Here is a 21,747-nt window from a genome sequence, read left to right as displayed (position 1 = left end):
CGCAAGCTGCAGTCTGGAACAATCCTTGAAGACGTCAAATTTATATATATAAGAAAAAATGTAGCAGGCATGCAGGTCTCTTGAAGACGTCGAATTCAGTCGTTTGGGTATCTAGCTATTCCTTGTTTGTGTCGGGAGAAAAAAATAAAAAATAACTCCATATGTGCTTAATTTGTAATAATCTCATGCTATAACAACCAAGTATGCGTGGCTTCCACCGTCCCACACGCCACGGCAGCACAAATCTTGTGCCTAGTCCCCTTCCATGTATACAACAGTTACAACCATGCCTATATGCCACAAGCTGCACAAACAAACCAATATATATATATATGTACTATTATTTATATTATGTACGTTACATTGTAATTAAATAACCCTTTTTAGTATAAACACTCCCTTTGCACGTGCACCTCACACCAAAGTACTCTTCCGGCCCATTTAACCACCCATAACGTCTCTCTCCCTCTCTCAATACATACATATAATATATATATATATAGGTTACCACATTCACCTTGCCAACCCTCACGAGACATACATGCCTCCCCTCTTCCCACATCATTCATGCGTATAAATACCCACCTTACCCCACTCTCTCTCTCTCAATATATATATCACCCTTAGCGACCTTTACTGATCAGCTCCTCACACTTCCTTTAATTTTTACATGGCAGAGACAAGAGGTGCTGATCATGCCACGTCTGAAAGGCGGGGTAAGGGCACTGCCAAACGTGCCACCGCTCCAATGGAGGCTCCGCCAGTGGGGGTGTCGTCTACGGCTGCTCCTTGTGGGGCATGCAAGTTCTTGAGGAGAAAGTGCATTAATGGCTGCATCTTTGCACCCTATTTCAGCTCGGACCAGGGTGCGGCTCGGTTCGCGGCTGTGCACAAGGTTTTTGGTGCGAGCAATGTCTCGAAGCTCTTGCTCCACATTCCGGTGAGCAGGAGACACGATGCTGTGGTCACCATATCTTATGAAGCTCAGGCAAGGCTATCGGATCCGGTTTACGGTTGTGTGTCAACCATACTTGCTTTACAGCAGCAGGTTTAATTTACTGGCTAGTACTATACTGTTTGTTTCTCACTAAAGACTTTAATTTCCTTTCAATCTAAAGAAAAAAATTGAAAAGCTTTACAAAGTTCTCTACACACCTGACATATATATAGGCTTAATTAATTATTTCCAAAGAACTCGCTTTGCAAAACTGGCGGTTACAGTGCAAGCCTAGGCCAAAAACAAAATGGTAGAATATTAATTGGGCATGCTTGGGAAAAAGACACACATATATATATTATATATACACACACGCAAAAGCTCATATATTTTTTTTTTTTTGTGTGTGTGTGTGTGTTGCATGTTAATTTGCTATATACACTAATATTATTAATATTACAGAAGTCCAATAAAAAATGCATATATAACAATCAGGGGCAGCTCCTTAGACGAAAATTATAAAAATGATCTCTTAATATATTAATAATATTATTTAAATGAAACTGTTTGATAGTAAGTAGAGAGTAAGTAGGGCAACGTAAATTTAAGTGAATAATATTTTTTTTCACTATTGTATAAATTTTAAAATTATTTAAAAATTAATTTCCACAATTATTAGTTAATTGTTTTAGCTTAACTATTAGTTAAATATATATTCAATAGAAACATGGAAGAAGGAGAGGAGGAAAAAAAATTAGATAAGGATAAAATTGTGAATTATGATAGAAAGTGAAGTGAAAACTTTAAAATTAATCAATTCTCTAGTGACGAGAAGTATAATAATATAATAAAATAAAGAAGTCTATAATATATTCTTTTGTTAACCTGGCAATATATATATATATATATATATATATATATATATATATATTGTAAATAATAATAATAACAACAACAATAATAATAAACAGTTAAGAAGTAATAATTTTAGGGCTTTATAGTATGGAAATAGTTACAATTAGTTGGAATTAATAATATAAGGAAATAAAAATGTTAGGAACTTAGAAAGATAAAATAATAATTTTAGGGGTCTAGTAGTATAAGGAAATAAATTTTTTAAGAAGTCTAATAAAGCAAAAATAATAATTTTAGGAGTCTTCTTATTGGCTCGGCTATCTAATAATGTAAGGAAATAAAAATATTTAGAAGTTGAAATAATAATTTTAGGAGTCTTCTTAGGGCCTAACTGATAAAGAAAATAAAAATTTTTAAAAGTCTAATACAATAAGAAAATAATATTTTTAAGTGCCTTCTTATTGATTGGGGCTTAGACTGCTTAAGTCGCCTAAGGGTCAAGCCGGCCCTAATAACAATATATTTACAGGTAAAAAAATCATTTCATGTGACCGTCACATGAGTGATGATCAATTTAATTTCACTGTTAGAACACAATGCTTATATAGAGGCAATTCAAGCACTGCATCCCATGCATGATATTAAAGATGATAAGCGAAGAGTACTGATACATTACATATATACAAGTTTTCGAATTCAAAGTATGTAAAGAAAAAAATTAAAAGAAAATTAACTTTCTCATCTATTTAAATTAACCACACTTGTGTCATATATGTGCTATTATTGTTGTAATGTTTTGTAGGTGGCATCCTTGCAAGCCGAGCTCGCAATGGTGCAAAATCAGCTAATCAACAGTAGGTTTGCAGTAGCAAATGCGCTTCAAAGCACACAACAGCAGCAGCAGCAACAACACATTACGTTGTTACAGCCAGCATACTCAAATAACTCTTCGGCGTCGAACAACTTGGTTCACATGAGCAGCTTCAACTCTAATTTTGACATTGCAGTCGAGACAGTCCCGTCTGGGCGTATTTTTGAGCCTCTTCAACTTTCAAAGCCTTCCCGAGAAGAGGATCAAGAAGATGAGGAAGAGAGTCGAAATCCGGTTGCATTTGCTAACCAGATACTTCATCCAAGTTAAAAACTTTCTGATGCATGGTTGTTTCCTTTTTTTTCTTCCTTCTTATTTTCCACAAAATAACTGGATGTCCACTTAGGCTAGCTGTTATGAATTGCAATATAAAGACTAATACAAACAACTGTCATCTCTCTTGCATGCTCTCTCTCTCTCACACACACATTTATACGTACGTGTGTATTGGCACCAAGCAGATAATTGGGTCACTGTGGCCTATTGAAACAGCTATGAGTACTGCGTATATGCAATTATGCATTCATGATCACCATGTTGTTTTAGGCTAGTCCATAAATGTTCAAATCATAGTCTTTAGCTGAAAATCGAAATATTTATATATATTCCTCCGACAAATAACTCATGCACTCTTTGTCGGACTTGAATCTCCAACCATACAGTTTTGGGAGTTATAAAATGTAGGTAATTTCAAACAATATGTTAACACATTCGTTGGGCCATCGGGTGTAAGAGGCTTTTTACCGACTGGCATGTGCATTGGGCGAGTAGAATGCATTGTATGGGACTAGCAAAATGTGTAGATGCAGGTAACAGCGATTTTGCTATTGAAAATTGGTTCGACTTTCATTTTCTCTCCTTCTCTCTTTTCATTCTCTCTCTCTTCTAAAGTGCTCGTCCTATAAAAATATTGTCAAAACATCTATCACTATACCATACAAATGTGGTAACTAAATATTGCAACTAGCCACGTTAGACGTAATAGGCAAAAAATTGTGCATAGCCATCCGGTTACCCTATACTGGATGCCCTTAAGCCGACAATTTTGACAAGGGGCAATGGAAGAGCAAATAATTCTTTTCTATAGGGGAACTTAATTTCGACAATAATATAAAAAAATAATTTAAACCAAAATAATAAAAAAAAAAAATTAAAATACATATATCAATATATATTTTCATTAGGGATGTAATGAGGCAATAAATATACTCACTTGTCATATTTGGCATGCTAATTTGTTTCTTTTATTCCTTACGCCAGGGTACATCCATGAGAGCATACAAAAGCAAAAATTAAAATAATTTTCATAACATTCATTAAATTGCTTTGACGGACTTTCGCTCTTGTCAGAGATAGACTTTCACTCTATTGTCTGGTTAAATTACGTGTCATTTCATTCATAATTCAGAACGTTTCCATCAAAACTCTCTCCCCTGCCTTTTACTCTCCTTTTAGTGGAATTGGAGGAAGCCGAGTGTTTTTTCATTGAGAGACCACTTTTTATTTCGGTAGGATGAAAAAGTATCACTAGCTATTGCAATTTTTTGTATTTATATAGAACTTCATATTTACATGATTAATTAAATAAAAAATTATATGCAAAATAAAAATACAAGAAAGTCAAGTGGGGACAACTGTCCCTACTAGATCCCATGTGGATCTGCCATTAAAAAGGGGCGTTATACACTTTTATGTGTATTTAACTTGAAAATAAATTTTGGAACTTATCTAAAGGTCTAGTTGGTAGAATGAGTCCCTTTTAAAACAAAAATAAATTTTTTCGTGCTTTAAGTTTAGGGTTAAGTGCAAAAAACCCTCCTTTAATATAGGTTATGTTCACAATAAGTCATTCCTTTTAAGAAATTTGCATTTCAATCCATAATCTTTAAAAAAAAAAAGGTACAAATAAGCCCCCTGACCACTTTTTGGCAATTTTATTCCTAATTTGCCCCTCATCTCTCTCTCCGACTCTCCCTCTCTCTCCTCTCCACCAACGAGCCACTTCCTCGCACCATTATTACAGGCCACAACCTCGATCGTAGCCACACCTAAAAATGTGTGTGTATATATATATATGTATTTATGTTTACACACGTGTATATAAACTCAAAGCCCATCACTGACTCATTCAACAACTTCCATATACCATCACTTACTCAATCAAGCCCACACACAGTCTCTATCCATTGATGAGAGAACCAAAAAAAATAGAAGGTAGATAATCAAGAGATGCAATTTTTTGGCCGCCACCCCGGCCCACTAACCACCACCATCACCGCCCTTCTTCTCTCACATTCCTCGCAATGGGAGAGGCTCTGCAACAAACGATTCAATTTAGCGACAATGATATACACATAAACGGTTTCATCAATTTGTCCTCCATTAAGAAAATTGAATCTCTTTTGTGACTCACAAAAGGGTTTTCATCAATTCGTTCCAATTCCACTAATTGGGGTTTGTACACCAAATGTTATATATATATATATATGTTGTACGCGCGAGAAATGAGGATGAAAAAATATATATTTTTTTACTGCGTGCATCTAACATGACAATTGGTGATGCCTCAAATAAATTAATAAGTTTGTATAAAAAAATATATTATGACTTATTTACAAGTACACTCAAACAGAACTTATTACCTCTTTTCTTGCTCTAGTGCATTCATGGAACTTTCCTTTCTTAATGTTGGATCAAGATAATTATGGGTTGGATTTGGTGGCAGTGGTGATGGCGGTGGAAATGCAAAATGGTTTGGGTTATGTATATGTGTGTGTAGGTTTGGGTTTGGATTTGTGATTCTGGTTTTTGAATTTGGAAAATGTAGTTGGTGGTGGTGGTGGGTGGAAAGAGAAAAAAAGAGGGGGAGCGAGGTTATTTAAAAAATTCATACACAATTTAGACAAAATAGTCATTTTACATGGTTGGTATTTATACTTATTAATTTATTCTCCTAAAATGAGGGTATTATCGCCATTTTAAGTCTCCAGGGGACTTTTTGCACCAAATCAATAGTATATGGGTGTTTTACACTACACAGAGATTATTATATCGATAGTAGAGGAGATTTTTTGCACTTAACCCTTAAAGTTTAAACAGTTTAGTGATTTTAAGTATGTTAAATAAAATTATAATCGTACATCGGGTACTTAGTTGTGATACCCTTGTCTATTGGCTGGGACACCACCTGATAAATACATTGAGTATTATAAAACGTTTTCTATATTTCTTTTATTCTGATTAGGCACAAGCCTATGTGGATCCCTATTCCCACCATACCACATAGGTGATATGCTTTGGCTGAATTAGAGTTGGAGCTATCGTAACTAATAAAATATATATTGTTGTAATCTAACTAAAGAATATAAAAATTGAGATTGATAATAATTTAGGGGTGCACAAAGAACCGGTGGAATCGTTGGGAACCGAAATCGGTGCTGGTACTTCGGTTCCGATTCCATACTCCGGAACTGAAACTGGAACTATTGAATAATTATATACATTATGTTTTTTATTATATAAATACTAAGTAATATATATGCCTATTGATGCCTACAAAGATATATATATATATATCTAATAAATTTATGTTCTTATGTACAATATTATATATCAAAATGTATTACAGATGGGTTTAGAGTCATTCAATTATTATTATTATTTTTAAAAAGGAACCGATATCGAATCGGACCCGTGGAACCGGTTAGGAAAGGTTCCGATTTTGGTTACAATTTTTTGAAACTATTGGGAACGGATCCGATTCCCATTCCAATTCCAATTCTGCCAAAAATTAATTGTAGGAACGAAATTGTGTACACTCCTAGATAATACCATATTACTCACATAACTATTTCACTTTAGTTTTCAAATCGATTAGTCGGGTTATCTTTCAAATCTTAGGGCCTGTTTGATTTCCTAATTCAGCGCTAAATGCAGAACACGGTAAATGATTTTTAAAAATAAGTTTGTTTGATAAAATTCTAAGACACCGCTTAACATGATAAGTACCGTTTAAAAGAGGCCAAAATTTTAAGCGGAATGTTACTTATCACTTATTACAGAAGACGGTAAGTGGTTGGGTTTAAAAAATAACTTTTTAATGACTACTCTACCCTCAATTATAACAGAATTCTAATATTATGTAATTATTTATCTAATAGAATTTTATTCTCAGAGAATAATTATCTTTCACGTACGTTCTTAACACTCTTTGCAATACCTTACCATGTAATTCAAAACCCATATATTTTAAATTTTATTTTCTTTAATCTTTTGTAACATTCTTTTTGATATCCAAAATCTATATATTTTAAATTTTCATTAATTATTTATATAAGATAATTTTGTTCCTAGATAAGAATTCTTTTTTCACTTTCCTTAATTTTTGTAACACATTTTTCAATATCCTACATAAATATTATGTATTTCAAAACACATATATTTTAAATTTTAGTTTCTTTAATTTTTGTAACACCATACCTACATAAATATTAGTATGTAATCCAAAACCCACACATTTAAAATTTTCATCAATTATTTATATAATATAATTTTATTCCTAAATAAGAATTCTTTTTCAAATATTTTCTTTAATCTTTGTAACACCCTTTTCAATACCCTACCTAAATATTTTTCAATTCAAAACTCATATATTTTAAATTTTACTTTTTTTAATCTTTGTAACACCCTTTTCGATACCATACATAAATATTATGTAATACAAAATTCATATATTTTAAAATTTCATATTTATTTATTTTATTGAGTAAATATGGTTGTTTTATTAATATTTTTGTATTATAAATATAAAACTGTTATGAGTATCAGATATTGAGGGCAAAAATGTAATACGTACAACTTTCAAACTTCTGCTTTTGTATATAACAAACAACTTTAATGAATTCAGCGCTTAAAATTAAAACGTTATCAAACAGGTTTTCAAATTAATATATTCGGCGCTTAAAATTCAGTATTTCAGTGCTTAATTTTCAGTTTTATCAAACAGTACCTTAGTAACATTGCAGGTGGTACAACGAATATTAATGTAAAACAATATATAATTTTTTCCATATCTACAAATTTAAAACATGAATCACTTTTTATGTGCAAATTTACTTCTAACCCACTACTATTTAATTTTCTTCACTCATCATTTTTTTCTTTTGAAAGTTTAACGCAAATGTGCACATTCATAATATAAAGCCATTCATCTTTAAAGAGGAGAGATTATTTCATTGGGGCTAGTGGCTATATATATATTCGTGTTTTTGGAAGGTAGTGTGGCTATTGATTTATGTTACTAGGGAAATGACTTTTATCCTTTTTTAATATATATTTTTTATAATCTTAAATATATACTTTTAACTGTCACTCCACTAAGATAGATAAAGTTAGGATAAATTTTAAATCCCACTACTTAATTTTGCATATTTTAAAAAATGCTAACTTTTTCAAACTATTAGGTTTGACTACCAACTTTCTGAAACTAATTGCAAAAATATACAAAAACACTTTTTTCATTTTCTCATGGACCAAAATGTTCCTTTCTACTTTATACTTTCTCTTATCTATTTCTCTCTAACTTGTATGCCCATATCTTTCTTATTCATTCTTATACCTTTGCAGCAATCACCCACCATATCTAACCTGGTAATGGTACCAACCCACTCCCCAAAAAAACCACGATCTTTGTGTCGAACACCTCGCCATTGCCGGTGTTCCAGCTTACCAGCTATCCAGCGTCGTTTAATTCATCTGATTTGCTCATTATTGAATACTTTGATGTCGATGGCGGCACCATATTCGATTCTTTTTGCACAGAGAATCCAAAATTCGATCGGGCACTGATATCTTATATGGACTTCTTATCCTCTTCTTCTTTATCAGAGGATTTAGTTGTGATGTAGTGGTTGCTGCAAGGGTGGGGTGGAGAGGAAAAAAATAATTTACTGAATGATGCATTTTTTGGTTGCCAACTGTGTTTATCTGAAGATAAATATGAAGGAGGAGGAAAAAACATTCAAGAATTACTAATTTAGTACTTTTGCCTTCTCCCTACAATCTGCATGTATAAATTATGCTTATATACAAATATATACTCTGTATATATAATATTTAGAGGTAGGCAGGTTGGTTGATTATGTGATGGCCCGAATTATCTGAACCAAGTGTGCCAGCAAGTAACCTGAAAACTGACCTGATAACGGATCCTAAATGCAAAAGCAATGAAAGAAATGAAGTCTCTAGAGATGAATACCATCTCTAAGATGCCGAGACTCAAATAAACCAAATGCAGAAACTAGGGTTTAAAATAGACAAAATGAACCACTAGGGGTAAAATGGTCATTTCAAATAGAAATGGATACTATCGTGCATATCATTGGATAGACAACGAAAATTTAATAAATTTAGTCTCAAAAATCACCTAATTTGGAGTTAAAACGAATAAGATATGAATTTTCAAAATTTTGAAAAGAAATGTCAAAATGAGTACAGGTAGGATCGATCACAGATGGTGTGACCAATCGCAGAATCCATGAATGATGGACAATAGCCAAATTTTAATTTTTAAAAACATGAAGTGTCCAGTGCGATCGATCGCCACCTTTGCGACCGATCGCAAAGTTCATGAACGGTGAACAGAACTCAAAAAGTGCAGCTGCAATCGGTCGCTACTATCTGCAACCGTGAAGTTTTTTAAAACGTCTGTTTTTCGAAGCAAAAATAAATTCGAAGTTCGTGAAGCAACTCCCCCTAAAAATGAGTTTTTTAAACAACTATAGTTTAAACCAAAATTAAAATGCAACATGAAATACCTAAAATGCCCCCAAGATAAAAGACCCAAATTAACTAGGGTGAGTAAACGAGTTACTCAGTAGGATGAAACGCATGCGTATGCCCTAAAGTTTCAATGATTCTTTGCAAATATAATATAAACCAAACACATGTGGATCATGCTCCTTAACATCTAGTTTTAAAAGGGAAGCTAAGGGACCATCCTAAGCTATATTTGAAACATTTAAACATAATCCACAATGAGGAAAGAACATAAACAATAATGGAACAACTAACACAACCAACAAGTTATAATTACCTAGTAAGATCAACTTGGAAATAAAGATGTGAAATCAACAATAAGTAAATACTAGCAAGAACAACTACCATAAAGTTAATAAGATAACAAAGTGTACACCACTCCAAGAACTACAAAATAACTTGCACATAGACTCCACTATGATGCAACCCACACATGCAACTTCATTATGCAATGTAATGCATGCACACATCGTACACGATGATAAAAACGGTGCACTTTCACACCCCGCTGGCCAAGTGTACTATGGGACTTTCAACCCACTAGACTCGATGTCCACTTTTTCAATGTTCGGATGGCGTCCATCCTTCAATCATGTTATACGTGCTGTACATACGCAACTTATAACCTTATAAATGTTATGAACAAAATGGTAACTACCATGCTCCTAAGGCCAAGGTGGCATACACACACACACTATGATTTACTCACAAGTAGATATATCAAAGATGTCACAATTCTAAAACAATGTAAACAATTTAATAGTTACACAATCAAGTCACTAAAACCACAATAGCAATCACATAAACAAGTTTACAAAGAAAATCAATTTAAAGTACTACCATAAAATCAACCTATGAAATTTATTCATGCTAGTATACTATAAGCTTAAGGTCCATGATTTAAACAATAACAAAGTATCAAATACATAATTAAATCATTGACAAAAATTATATAGAATTACTCTAAAAATTACTCTAATGAAAATCTCTAGATTTCAAAACATCACTTAATGAAACAACTTAACACAAGTTAAAGATCATGTAAAAGCCTTAATCAAAACAAAGCCCTAAGTTAATTTCATGCAATATACATCTAAATACAACCCTAGAATTCAAAATATATGCATACAATGTATATTAACTCAAAGGAACAAAGATATAACAAAAGTATAAACATAGGACAACTCCTACCTCACTAGAGGATTGTTCCTCCAGAATCCAAGGCAAACAAATTCAAATTGAAAAACTCTGAAAATGTGTTCTAGAGAAAGAAGAGAGGAAAAGTCGGTCTTCAAGGTGGAAGACCAAAATCCCAAGGGAAATGGTTCGATTCTCAGAAATGGAGGCTAGGGTTTCAGGATTTCTCAAAGTGCCTCACTAGAGGATTGTCCCTCTAGAATCCAAGGCAAACGGCATCAAATGGAAAAACTGTGAAAAAGGTGTTCTAAAGAAAGAAGAGAGAAAAATTCGGTCTTCAAGGTGGAAGACCAAAATCCCAAGGGAAATGGTTCGAATTTCAAAAATGGAGGCTAGGGTTTCAGGATTTCTCAAAGTGCCTTACTAGATGATTGTCCCTCTAGAATCCATGGCAAGCGACATCAAATGGAGAAACTGTGAAAAGGTGTTCTAGATATGGAAGAGAGGAATATTTGATTTTCAAGGTGGAATGCCAAATTCCAAGGAAAAATGGTCGAAATCTGAAAATGGTGGCCAGGGTTCAAGGTGGCTGCAATGGTGGCCTTTATGAGGAAAACCACTTTCACATCGTTTCCCACTAACCCTAAAGCTTTGTTAGCCAAACACATACACACCAACACTACCTCTCTCTCACACACACATCCACCATCCACTTGTCACCAATCTAGGCCTCCTCACTAGGCTTAATCCAAGCTTTACACTTGTCACCATCCTAGGCTTCCAAGTGTATCCAATGGTAAGTCAACAAATGGGCGAATGGGAGAGTGTCACTTGTCACTCTTTGCCCAAATTGCAACTTAGTCCCTTCACTAAATATCTCAAAAAATATTTGCACAAAAGTCCCCAAGGCAAAATATCTCAGAAACTTAGTTATACAAAACACCTCAAAAAATAAAAATATTTCTGAAAAAACTATGCATCCATACCCCTAGAAAATAAAATAAAACGAGCATGCTTTTCAACAAAATTAAATCATACAGGAACTGTAAAAGATAATATAATGCAATACACATGGTGTCGGAAATCGTTTCCGAGCACCAAAGCCTACCTCTGGCGCAACAAAATCCTATGGCAACGCGTGAAAAAAATAAATCAAATAAATGATTAATAAAAAAAATAAATGCCAGAAAAAAGGACAAAGATGACACGGTCATCACAAATTATTTATCCAGAATTGCAATTTTGTTGAAGTGTTTATATATTTGTTTATAAACTAACTCCAATATGTTTTCTAGGTGGCTACCGATAAAGCTAAGTCAACTATGTTTATCAGAAGATGAATATGAAGGAGGACAGGAAGTCATGCGTTGGTGCTTGGCTTTGCTTGATAGAGTGAATGCTATGGCGGCTTCTTGTGATATGTTTGATTTTCGGAAGAACCTATTCTAATGGACCAATTACAAAGATACTATAGCATAGTAGATATAAAATAGGTCTACAGCTCAGAGAAAGAAATAGAGGAGAGAGAGGGGTATTTTAGACCATGATAAAATATAAAAAGTGTTTTTATATACTTTTGCAATTAGTTTCGTAAAGTTGGTAATCAAAGCTAATAGTTTTAAAAAATTAGCATTTTTTAAAATATACAAAATTAAGTACTGAAATTTTAAATTTTACCGACTCAAATATATTTTTTATTAACGCAGTAATATATGCGTGCGTATATATATATAGTTTTAGGTAGGTGTGTTTTTTTTTTTGAAAGATAGTTTTTGGAAAGTTGTATGAAGAACTCGAGAGACGAAGCGAGCGTTCTCTCTCTAGAGAGGGAAGAGAAGAGGTGACACAGAGAGAGAGCGATGGGCTCATCTACTGCCATTTTTGTGTTCTTCCTCTTAGTTTTGCTTTCGATCTCCTCACGTTCGACCCCTGTGTCAGGTACTTATCACATAATACAATTTCGAGAAGTGCTTTTCGGTCTTATAATGAGGTGTGTGAAATTAATGCAAAGAAACTTTGATATTCAGTATTGTAGTTTATTTTATTTTATTTTATTTATTTTTAAAAATTGACTACACGAAAAATTAGGGTTTCGTCTTGTAGTTTTGGTTTAAACAATTTGGTGTAGACTCTGCAGTGTTTGATCTCAGCGTGCCTTTTAAGCAGTTGGTTTGGAAGGTTGATAATTTGCTTTTCTTTTCTTAAACTTCAGTCCTGATTTTTTTTACATTAGAGCATTTACATTATTTGTTGGATTTTATTGTTCGTTTGATCTCAGCCTGATTTTTAAGCAGTTGCTTTAGTAGATTGATAATTTGTTTTTCTTTTCTCAAACTTCATTCCTGAATTTTATAATTAGAGCGTTTACAATATATTTGTTTGATTTTCTTGTTCGTTTTTGATGTATTACTCTATTTATTCGATACGGAGAAGTTGCATTGCTTTTGTAACATTGATGGCAGGGTCTTATATTGTGAATAATTGGGACGCAAGTTGTACAATATGTATGTGTTTTTGGGTTGATTTGTTTCTACTAAAAATATATTCACAGAAAATTCTTCTACAGATTAAAGTAATTTTTACCAGCAATATATCTTTTTTCCTTTCCAATAACTGAAAAACTCTACATAAATGTTGGGTTAACTTCATTTCCTAGAAAATCTAGGAAACAAGGAAAGAATTGAAATTTCTTTGTTTTGCATGTTTGCCTTGTTCAATTGGAATGACTATTTTAGGTTATGGATGGTTCAGTAGTTGTTTCTATATATGGTGCTTAAGACGCTCAATTTAGTGATGTGTTTGAGATTATGTTTGTCATGGAAGCTTGGACAACCACATTTATGCAGCAGCTTTCATTTTTGACGTTGACTCTAAGCGGGTATGTTAGATATTAATAATCTCAAGCATATTAAAATTGAATTTTCAGGCATTGATGTGCAAAATCCATCTCTTGATGTAACTCCATCCACCCTCCCTGGCCATACATTATCTGCTCGTGGTTCTAAAGATGTTTTACTGTGTAAGCGTATTCGAGTTGCTGGTCTATCGAGATCAAAACTTGGGAGATATGCCAGTTCGTTTAAGGTTACTGTGGCCCCATCGGTAGCTATCCCTGAGAGATTACATAGCAAAATTCAGATTTGTTTTCACCAGTAAGCCAAATATCGTGGACTTACAGCTCCTCTCTCTCTCAATACACATTTTACCTTAAGTGCTGAAGTTTCATGATGGTGGAGATCACTGAGTAAATGTTGTGCAGGAATGCTTCCCTTGGATTATGTCAATGTGAGAAGAATGAATGGAAATCTGTCCAGAAGGGGCTATGGAGCTCTTTCATGTCACCTTATCGGGACAGATACATTGATGTCAAGTTTGTTGGTGATGTTTCTGGTTCTGTCACTGTCACTGTTGAAGAAGGTCGGGATTTTTCTTTTATTTATTATTTGTTTATTGTATTTTCCTGAAGCTCAGATTTAATTTGCTATCCTGCTCCACTTGTCTGTTGCATGCAGAGTTTCAACGATGGCGTCTGCTTTGTCTTGCATTGGGTCTTCTTTGTCTTCTCTTGGCACCAATTATCAGCAGTTGGGTTCCCTTTTATTATAGCAGTTCAATGGCCATTGGTGTGTTGCTTGTCATTATAATCCTTCTGTTTCAGGTATTTGGGTCCAGTATGCATGAAATAGTTTTTTTAAAATTTAAAATTAATTTTATTATTATTATTATTATTATTATTATTTGCTTATATTGTTGCTATTTAGATTTACACAAACTCTTTACTATCATATGGTCTTGTTTGTATGGTTCAGACCCTGTACTAGGACCCAAAAAAAAATCATTATTATTTGATATGTTGGGAAACACTTTGAAATGTTCTTAGAATTGCAGGCCGAAAAAATTAGAAATGGTTGTCAATGGTTGCATTTACAGTCTGATCAATAACTAAAAGAAATATTGAATCCACAATGACTCTGTGTAGTGTTGTGATCGTGCCAAAGGAAACTAGAAATTTCATTGTGGGATTTTAAAGTGTCATCATCTAAATATGTATTTACAAGAAAGTGGTATTCTTGTTGAGAGCTATAAAATGGACAAGGAAAGGGAAAATAACTGTTATGTTATGACGTGCATCGATGCATTCATCTCCAAGTAAAGTCTTACTGCTTAATTAATTGTTGAAGCATGATTTTGCTTACTATAGAATTGCATCTCAGCTGTATGATTTTATAGAACATTTCTTTCGTCTTAGTTCTACAACCTGTTATTATGTTCATAAAAAATTAGATGTCTCATTAGGCTGCATTGTGGCACAGGGAATGAAATTATTACCAACTGGAAGGAAAAATGTCTTCTACCTTACTATATATGGATCAGTGGTAAACGTTCTTTTGCTCCAGTCTAATGCTGTTAGAAAGTAATTCATTAGTTTTGTTAAACATCCTACATTTATGAACCTTACCTCCATGTTGTTTCAGCTTGGAGCAGGATCTTTTCTGTTACATCAATTTTCAATGTTTGTTAATTCTATTCTTATCAATTTTGGGCTGAGTGAAGAGATGCACAACCCTGTAAGTACTCTTACTTTCCTTTCCCATTTATCACCTTCTAGTAAGCACACATCTAAACTGCTGTAGTCAGCTTCATTAGCTTTGCAATATAGTTTTATGGATATTAAATAACTTTTTGTGTAAATTAAGTCATTCAATTTGAAATGTTTTGCCTAGTACCCCTTAATTGAAACTTGAAAATGCTTCTTAAGATTTTTATGCAGTGGCACTACCACTTGTTGCCCTAAACCTACCACCAGTCATATTTGGTTCTTAAACCAGTCATATTTTTATTTTTTTCCCAAGTAAACCAGTCATATTTTATTGGACAAAATGTTGGGCGATAAGAAATGATATTCATAAAATGAGTGTAGCAAAATTGTTGAGATGAATATGTGGCAAGATGGGAAAGGATAAAACTAGAAAGAAATATACTGATGAGATGTTTGAAGACTTGAGGTAACACCAATTTGAGATTAAATCAGAGAAAATAGATTGAGATGATTTGACCATGTTTAATAACAACCAACTTCTGTGCTAGTGATGAAATATGATGTAGTCCTTATTATAGGGGAAAGAGTAGTCTAAAACCGACATGGGTTGAGATAGTTAGGTAATAGAATTCTTGTATCCAGACCCAGGCCATCTAACTGGTTAGGAAATGCTCTGTTTAGTCTAGTTGAGGCTGGTGTAATTCTTGTGTTATTATTATTATTATAATTTTTTGTTTTTTTACTGTAATTAGTTAAGCTGTGATGAAATATTTTCTATATGTTGTATGTGTAATCTTTGTTTTTTACTTTTGAAAAAAGAATTTACCAATTTTATATTTAGTGTTGATAAATTCCAAAATTTTCTTCTATGAAAGTACTTTATCTTATCATTTTTTAGATTGATGTTAGGGAATAAAATTATGTTATTTCAGCAGTATTTTACTTTAATGTCTTTCAAATCTTATTCATTAATTAAAAAATTCATCACTAATGCACAACATTATTTTCTTTAATAATTCAATAAGTTTGTGTAAAAACTTTTGCTAAATTTTCTTCCGTCAAGGAGATTTTATTTACTTATTTTTTCTATCTGGGGAACATCATGTCTTCCCTTAATATATTAGATTTTGGGCAGAAAAATGCACTAAACATAAAAGCTCATTTGATGTTCTCTTATACGGAGTAATTTATTTTTTGTCTTTATGACGGATATTGAGATTGCATTTAGTCATCTTATTGAATTTTGAAGTTTTTGTTCTTAACATTTTGACTCTAGAGAAGCATTTCCATCTATTCATTGCATGTATCAAAAGGCCAGTTGACAACTAAATATTACCTTCTTCTTCTTCTTCTTCTTCTTCTTTTTTCCTCTTATTTATTTATTTATTTATAAATATCTACTGTTGCTTTTGTCAATATGTAAGGTTTCCCATTAACAGGTTGTACTTAGATTTTTTATTTTTATTTTTATAATTGACTTTTAAAATGAACTGACAAAGTTAACACTTCTATTATTAGAATTAACATAAAAGTTGAAGTCCTGCTAGATTTAACATTGTGGAGAGTCATGAGATTGTTGACTACAGATATGATTTATAGGTACTTCCTTGCAAAGTAGCTTGCTTACAAGTAGCTTCTTGTGAATCCTGTGGTTGTTGGAATCATATTTCATAAAAAGCTGTATCACCACAATATAAAGTTGTCTTAGCACTTCTAAGATACAAGTGAATGTGTTTTAAAGTTGGGGAACCTAATTTCTTTGAGCAAGGGACAACTTTCCTGCTGGTCTGCAGATTGGGTATTTGAGTGCGAATCTATCCTAATGTGCACAGATTAGATTACAAAACACAGTGGGGAATTCCTTGTGCCTAAATGCTGGTAAAAGTATCGAGTGATGTGAGTTTTGATAGCGCAATCAAATAAGGAAAAGCAACATCTTTGAGGCTGTGTTGGGAACAGTAACTATGCTGTCTGAATGTTTGGATGGAAGGAAAGTGTTCGGCTTGCCTAACCGAATCTTTTTAAGGGATAGGAAAAAGATAAACAAAGGGAGGTCGGGGGTTGGGATGTGCAAAATAAATTAAGGAAAGAAGGAGACGTGTGGAAAAAGTTGGGCCCATTACGTTGAATTCCTTAGGCATCATCATTGCATCTTAGAATTCAAAAGATAGCGAACCTTACAACTATAGAAATTTCGGTTTCACGCCTGCCCTTCTAATATCATCTGAAGGACAATGTTTCAACTTTCAATCTGCATGATTCAATTTTCTTGGTGTAGAAGTATGCAAGTGCTGTGAAATATGTGAAACAGTCATAAATCCTTTAAAAAATTCGTTCATGTTGAGTCTTAAAGGTTTTTTTCCCTTCTCTAAAAAAAAAAAAAGAAGAAAAAAAAAAGGCAATTTATCCATCATTGCAAAAATCATTTATAGGTTTGATTTCTGTTACTATTTCTTCTATTGAATATTAATTAATTTGAATGATCAAAGTTACTAGTAGCTTATGAAATTATGAATTTGCATACACAATTACACATGCTGTCATTTGTGTCGTGTGGCTATGTCATATTTTGGAACAGGCATGATTCCTTTGAAATTATTTCTATGCAGTTTTGCAATTGCAAGCTTGTTATGAATCGCAATCGCATAGCACCCATACATAACATTTGGACAATTTCACTCATAATTTAGTCTTTGGGTTCATAATCTGCAGTTCACTTGCTCGGGGGCGGAGCCAATTAAGGCCCAGAGGGGCCACGTCTCCCCCCCCCCCAAAATTTTCAAATTCCTCTAATTTCCTTTACACATATCCCCCTTCTTCAATTACTCCATATTTTCTTTCCTTCTCTAATTTTTCGTTCCTTTTTCAAATTTTTCTTTCTTCACTTATAATGTATGTACTATAACAGTTTTTTCTCTTCTTATTCTTTTTATTTTTCTTCTACTTATTTAAATCAATTCATAAATCGCTTCAAAATGAGAATACCCATCAAAGACAGTTGTGATTGTATTTTACGAAAATTTTATTAATCAATATTTTGGTTCTTATATTTGCCCAAGTATTTATTTATTTACACTACTTATTTAGCATATTATTTTACAAATTTTTTTTTTTTTTTTTTTTCTCAATAAGTGCACTGTGCCCCCCTAAAATAAAATCCTGGCTCCGCCCCTGCACTTGTTTGGCAAGAGGACTAGTTTGGTATCTTGATGTGGTGGTTCTTGAATCGGTACAAAAGGTCCAAAAGGAATATGGAGGAAGAAACTAACAGTAATCAATGTGAATGTGACACTTTTTGTTGGCTTCTTGGTGTGTGTATAGTTTCGTTTTTGATTTCTTTTAATGATTCTCCAGTTTTCAACTAAATCAGGTTGACATATTTGTTTTCCCTTTATATCTTAACAGTTTCACCTTGCCCTTTTACAGGTGTCTGTATTTCTACTGGTCTTGATTATTCTTGCAGGAGCTGCTCTAGGTTACTGGATTGTGCGGAAATATGTTATTTCAGAAGATGGAAGTGTGGATGTTGGCGTAGCTCAATTTGTGAAATGGGCAATGCGCATCATTGCGGCAACATTTATTTTTCAGGTGCTCTGTAAATGTAATTACGTATAAAAATTAGGAAGGTTTTAATACTCATAATGGGGAATAGTATGCTTGTAATGTTGTATAACTGAAATCACATTATAATTGTCCCTCAACATTAGTCACTAAATGTAGGCGACCCTGCCATCAAAAAACATGAAAATAGATGTCCTTTTACTTATCGCTGACATCCTTTGCTTCTAATGTTTTACAACTCAAGTCACATTTTATGTGTCCCTCAACATTACTTATCAAACGTAGGCGACCCTGCCATCACAAAAACACTTACTGAAAGCCTTTTGTATTTGTTTTATTGCGTATGAAAATAGATGTCCTTTTACTTAATGCTGACGTCCCCTTGCTTATGGATCTGGAAATATTTGTGCAAATCGAATTTTTAGGTAATTGGTTTAATATTTTAATATATTTATATATCTTAAAATTTGTGCTGTTCCTAACTTATTGGTTTTTATCCTCTGTCAGAGCACTCTTGATACTCCTTTGGCAATGGGGGTACTGGTTACTTGTGTGACAATTTGCTCTCTTATCACTTCTTCAAAGTGGCATGTTCTAGAGTAAGTTCGATATAGCTTTTCTTTCCTGCCACCTATTTCACAACTCATTCTGGAAGACTGGTACCCAATAGATATTTTATGCGGTTGACCAGTCTTTTCAATATGTTTCGTTTACGACATCTAAATCAATGCAATCTTTTATTAGATATGTTGAGTAAAAATTACCTAAGCCATTCATTTGGATGATCAGAATTGGTGGCCTGTGAAAGTTGGTTGAATGGACTGATGAACATGAACATTGATTAAAGAGTTCTTCGGATGTTTAATGGGAATATAGTAATATAATCCTATTATATTTTAACTTTTGTCTCAACATTTGGAGGTGCAGAAACTATGATACAGACTACAGGATCAATGTTGATGGTATTAAGGGAACCAAATAGGCTTATTTAAAATGGTATTAAGGAACCAAATAGACTGATGAGCACGAACATTGATTAAAGAGTTCATCGGATGTTTAATGGGAATATAGTAATATAATTCTATTATATTTTAACTTTTGTCTCAACATTTGGAGGCGCAGAAACTATGACACAGACTACAGGATCAATGTTAATAGACTTATTTAAAATGGTATTAAGGAACCAAATAGGCTTCTTTAAATGGTAGACAAATAAAATGGTGGACCATGTTCCTTTGTGGATCTGAGCTATGGATAATTGGCTTCGCTGTTTTTAGTGGTATTCTGGTGCAGTTGATAGGTCAGATTCCAAAACTTCCTCATTTACTTTGTATTATCAATAGATTAACATTAATAATGTAATTCAATTTAGGTATCCATCATGTTTTGGGGACGAGACTTGGCCACAAAGTGGTGCTTGGACAACTCCAAAGCACAATCGTGCTGAGTTCCTTAATAGGTCAAAGAACATGGGTGCTCGAGGAACATTGTTGAATAGCCCAAGGAGTTTGTCTGCTTGGTCCAATTCTCCTGTTGAAGGTTAAAATCTTTTTTCACTCATCTTAACCCTCCTTTTCCAATTCGCATTGATTTTAAAAAGTGAATGCATATAATATTTTTGTTTTGGCTTGGAAATAATTTAATTCCAATGAGATGCTTTGTGATTTCAACCAGTTCTTCAGCATGAATGGATCCTACCAAAATCAATATTTAGTGGATGATTATCACATCCTGCTGTGATTTGATAGCGTATAGACTGGTGTCTGTCTCCTGCTGTTCACACTCCTTGGTTTTGGCTGTTGTTGCATTTTGAGGGACTGTAGCAACTGTCTGAGAGTCACCTACTTTTGCTTGTGTGAATTTTGGGTGGGTAAATTTTGTAGTGTGTGTCAAGCACACATACAGTCGTTTCACTCTTTTCTTTTTACAGGATTGGTATGCGTCCTTTCTGCTATAAAAAACTAAGTAAATGATATTACCTGCCTTTATGAACCAACAGTGTATACTTCAGTAATTTTAAGACGCCGTGGCTTTCTCTACTTTCATGAAGGTTTCTATTGTTGGGATATGGACACTAAGAATTTTTAGCAGGCCTAAAAATCAAATGAAGAAAATTAGGGAATTGTATTTTCTTTGGAAGAAATGTTGTAGAAGAGGATATCATGTGGATGATGTGTTGTGGAAGCTGCTTCTGTGATTTCAATATAATGATACTCCGTAATAATTTGTTTTTTCGGGCATATTTGGCAAGGATGACCTGCCATTTGCTGTCTATCCTCCATTACATTTGACATTCATTGTTTTTGGTGGTTGCAGGTTTGGTGTCACCTTCTAACAGTAGAGTGATACGAAATGAGCAGAATTACTATTCTACCTTCCATAAAACACCCAACAGAAAGAAGTTCTCAAAGGAAGAGTGGGAGAAATTCACAGAGGAATCAACGAGGGAAGCCGTGGCTCGGTTGACATCCTCCCCAGAGTTCACTGATTGGGCCATTAAGCATGCTGATAGAATACAAGTCCTTCCGGATGACAGTTCGGATGAAACAATTGGAAGTGGGTCAGATGAGCAGAATGCTGTAGTGATTGGAACTTGGTCTAACTTAAAATATTAGATGAGTTACTCTAGGGCTTCATGTGGCCATTTTTGAAAATTTAGATGAGATCTTGCTCCCTTTATGTGGTGATCGTTATCAAACGCATTGGTTCTCTTGATACCTATGCCTCCATTAAGGTTTAAGGTTTCAACCCTCAAGGGCTTGATACTTAAGGGCTTGATACCGCTGGGCGACTATTTGTTTTTGTAACCATAGTTGTATTGATGAAAGCTCATTTGTGAAAAATTTCAATCAAGTATATAGTCAGTTATTGTGCCCATCTCTCTCACTCACGTGGATGGCATGGACCTCAATAATACGTCTTTTTCTGAGCTAATCTTACACATGGACCAAGTACCCAAGTCAATTTTTCTGGAATTTGGACGGATTGGGCTTCAATATTGTATGCATATTTTATTGTGATGTTACGTAA

At 33.6% G+C, this 21,747-nt stretch overlaps 2 protein-coding genes across 2 annotated transcripts; both read left to right on the top strand.

Annotated features, from left to right (window-relative positions):
• Positions 1-670: 670 nt before the first annotated feature.
• Positions 671-2,933, top strand: LOC132314765 (LOB domain-containing protein 20). The gene is made up of 2 exons (XM_059813587.1): positions 671-1,048; positions 2,595-2,933. Exons 1-2 carry the CDS (start codon positions 671-673, stop codon positions 2,931-2,933), a joined length of 717 nt encoding a protein of 238 aa, XP_059669570.1.
• A 9,435-nt stretch (positions 2,934-12,368) lies between these two features.
• Positions 12,369-21,747, top strand: LOC132313698 (uncharacterized). Its single transcript, XM_059812596.1, has 10 exons — positions 12,369-12,554; positions 13,543-13,768; positions 13,876-14,033; positions 14,129-14,274; positions 14,930-14,992; positions 15,092-15,184; positions 18,583-18,744; positions 19,225-19,316; positions 20,090-20,256; positions 21,034-21,747. Exons 1-10 carry the CDS (start codon positions 12,476-12,478, stop codon positions 21,330-21,332), a joined length of 1,485 nt encoding a protein of 494 aa, XP_059668579.1. The 5' UTR covers positions 12,369-12,475; the 3' UTR covers positions 21,333-21,747.

This window comes from Cornus florida, unplaced genomic scaffold (genome assembly GCF_030987335.1).
Source record: "Cornus florida cultivar Cherokee Brave unplaced genomic scaffold, ASM3098733v1 CherokeeBrave_3.0.0_Hap2_Chr06, whole genome shotgun sequence".
NCBI lineage: Eukaryota > Viridiplantae > Streptophyta > Magnoliopsida > Cornales > Cornaceae > Cornus > Cornus florida.
This window is presented reverse-complemented; position numbering and strand designations above follow the sequence as displayed.

Coding starts and splice junctions, on each gene's coding strand:
- LOC132313698 (XM_059812596.1), top strand. CDS start 12,476: ATGGGCTCATCTACTGCCATTTTTGTGTTCTTCCTCTTAGTTTTGCTT. Junction 14,993..15,091: donor TTACTATATATGGATCAGTG/GTAAACGTTCTT, acceptor ATGTTGTTTCAG/CTTGGAGCAGGATCTTTTCT. Junction 15,185..18,582: donor GTGAAGAGATGCACAACCCT/GTAAGTACTCTT, acceptor GCCCTTTTACAG/GTGTCTGTATTTCTACTGGT.
- LOC132314765 (XM_059813587.1), top strand. CDS start 671: ATGGCAGAGACAAGAGGTGCTGATCATGCCACGTCTGAAAGGCGGGGT. Junction 1,049..2,594: donor TACTTGCTTTACAGCAGCAG/GTTTAATTTACT, acceptor AATGTTTTGTAG/GTGGCATCCTTGCAAGCCGA.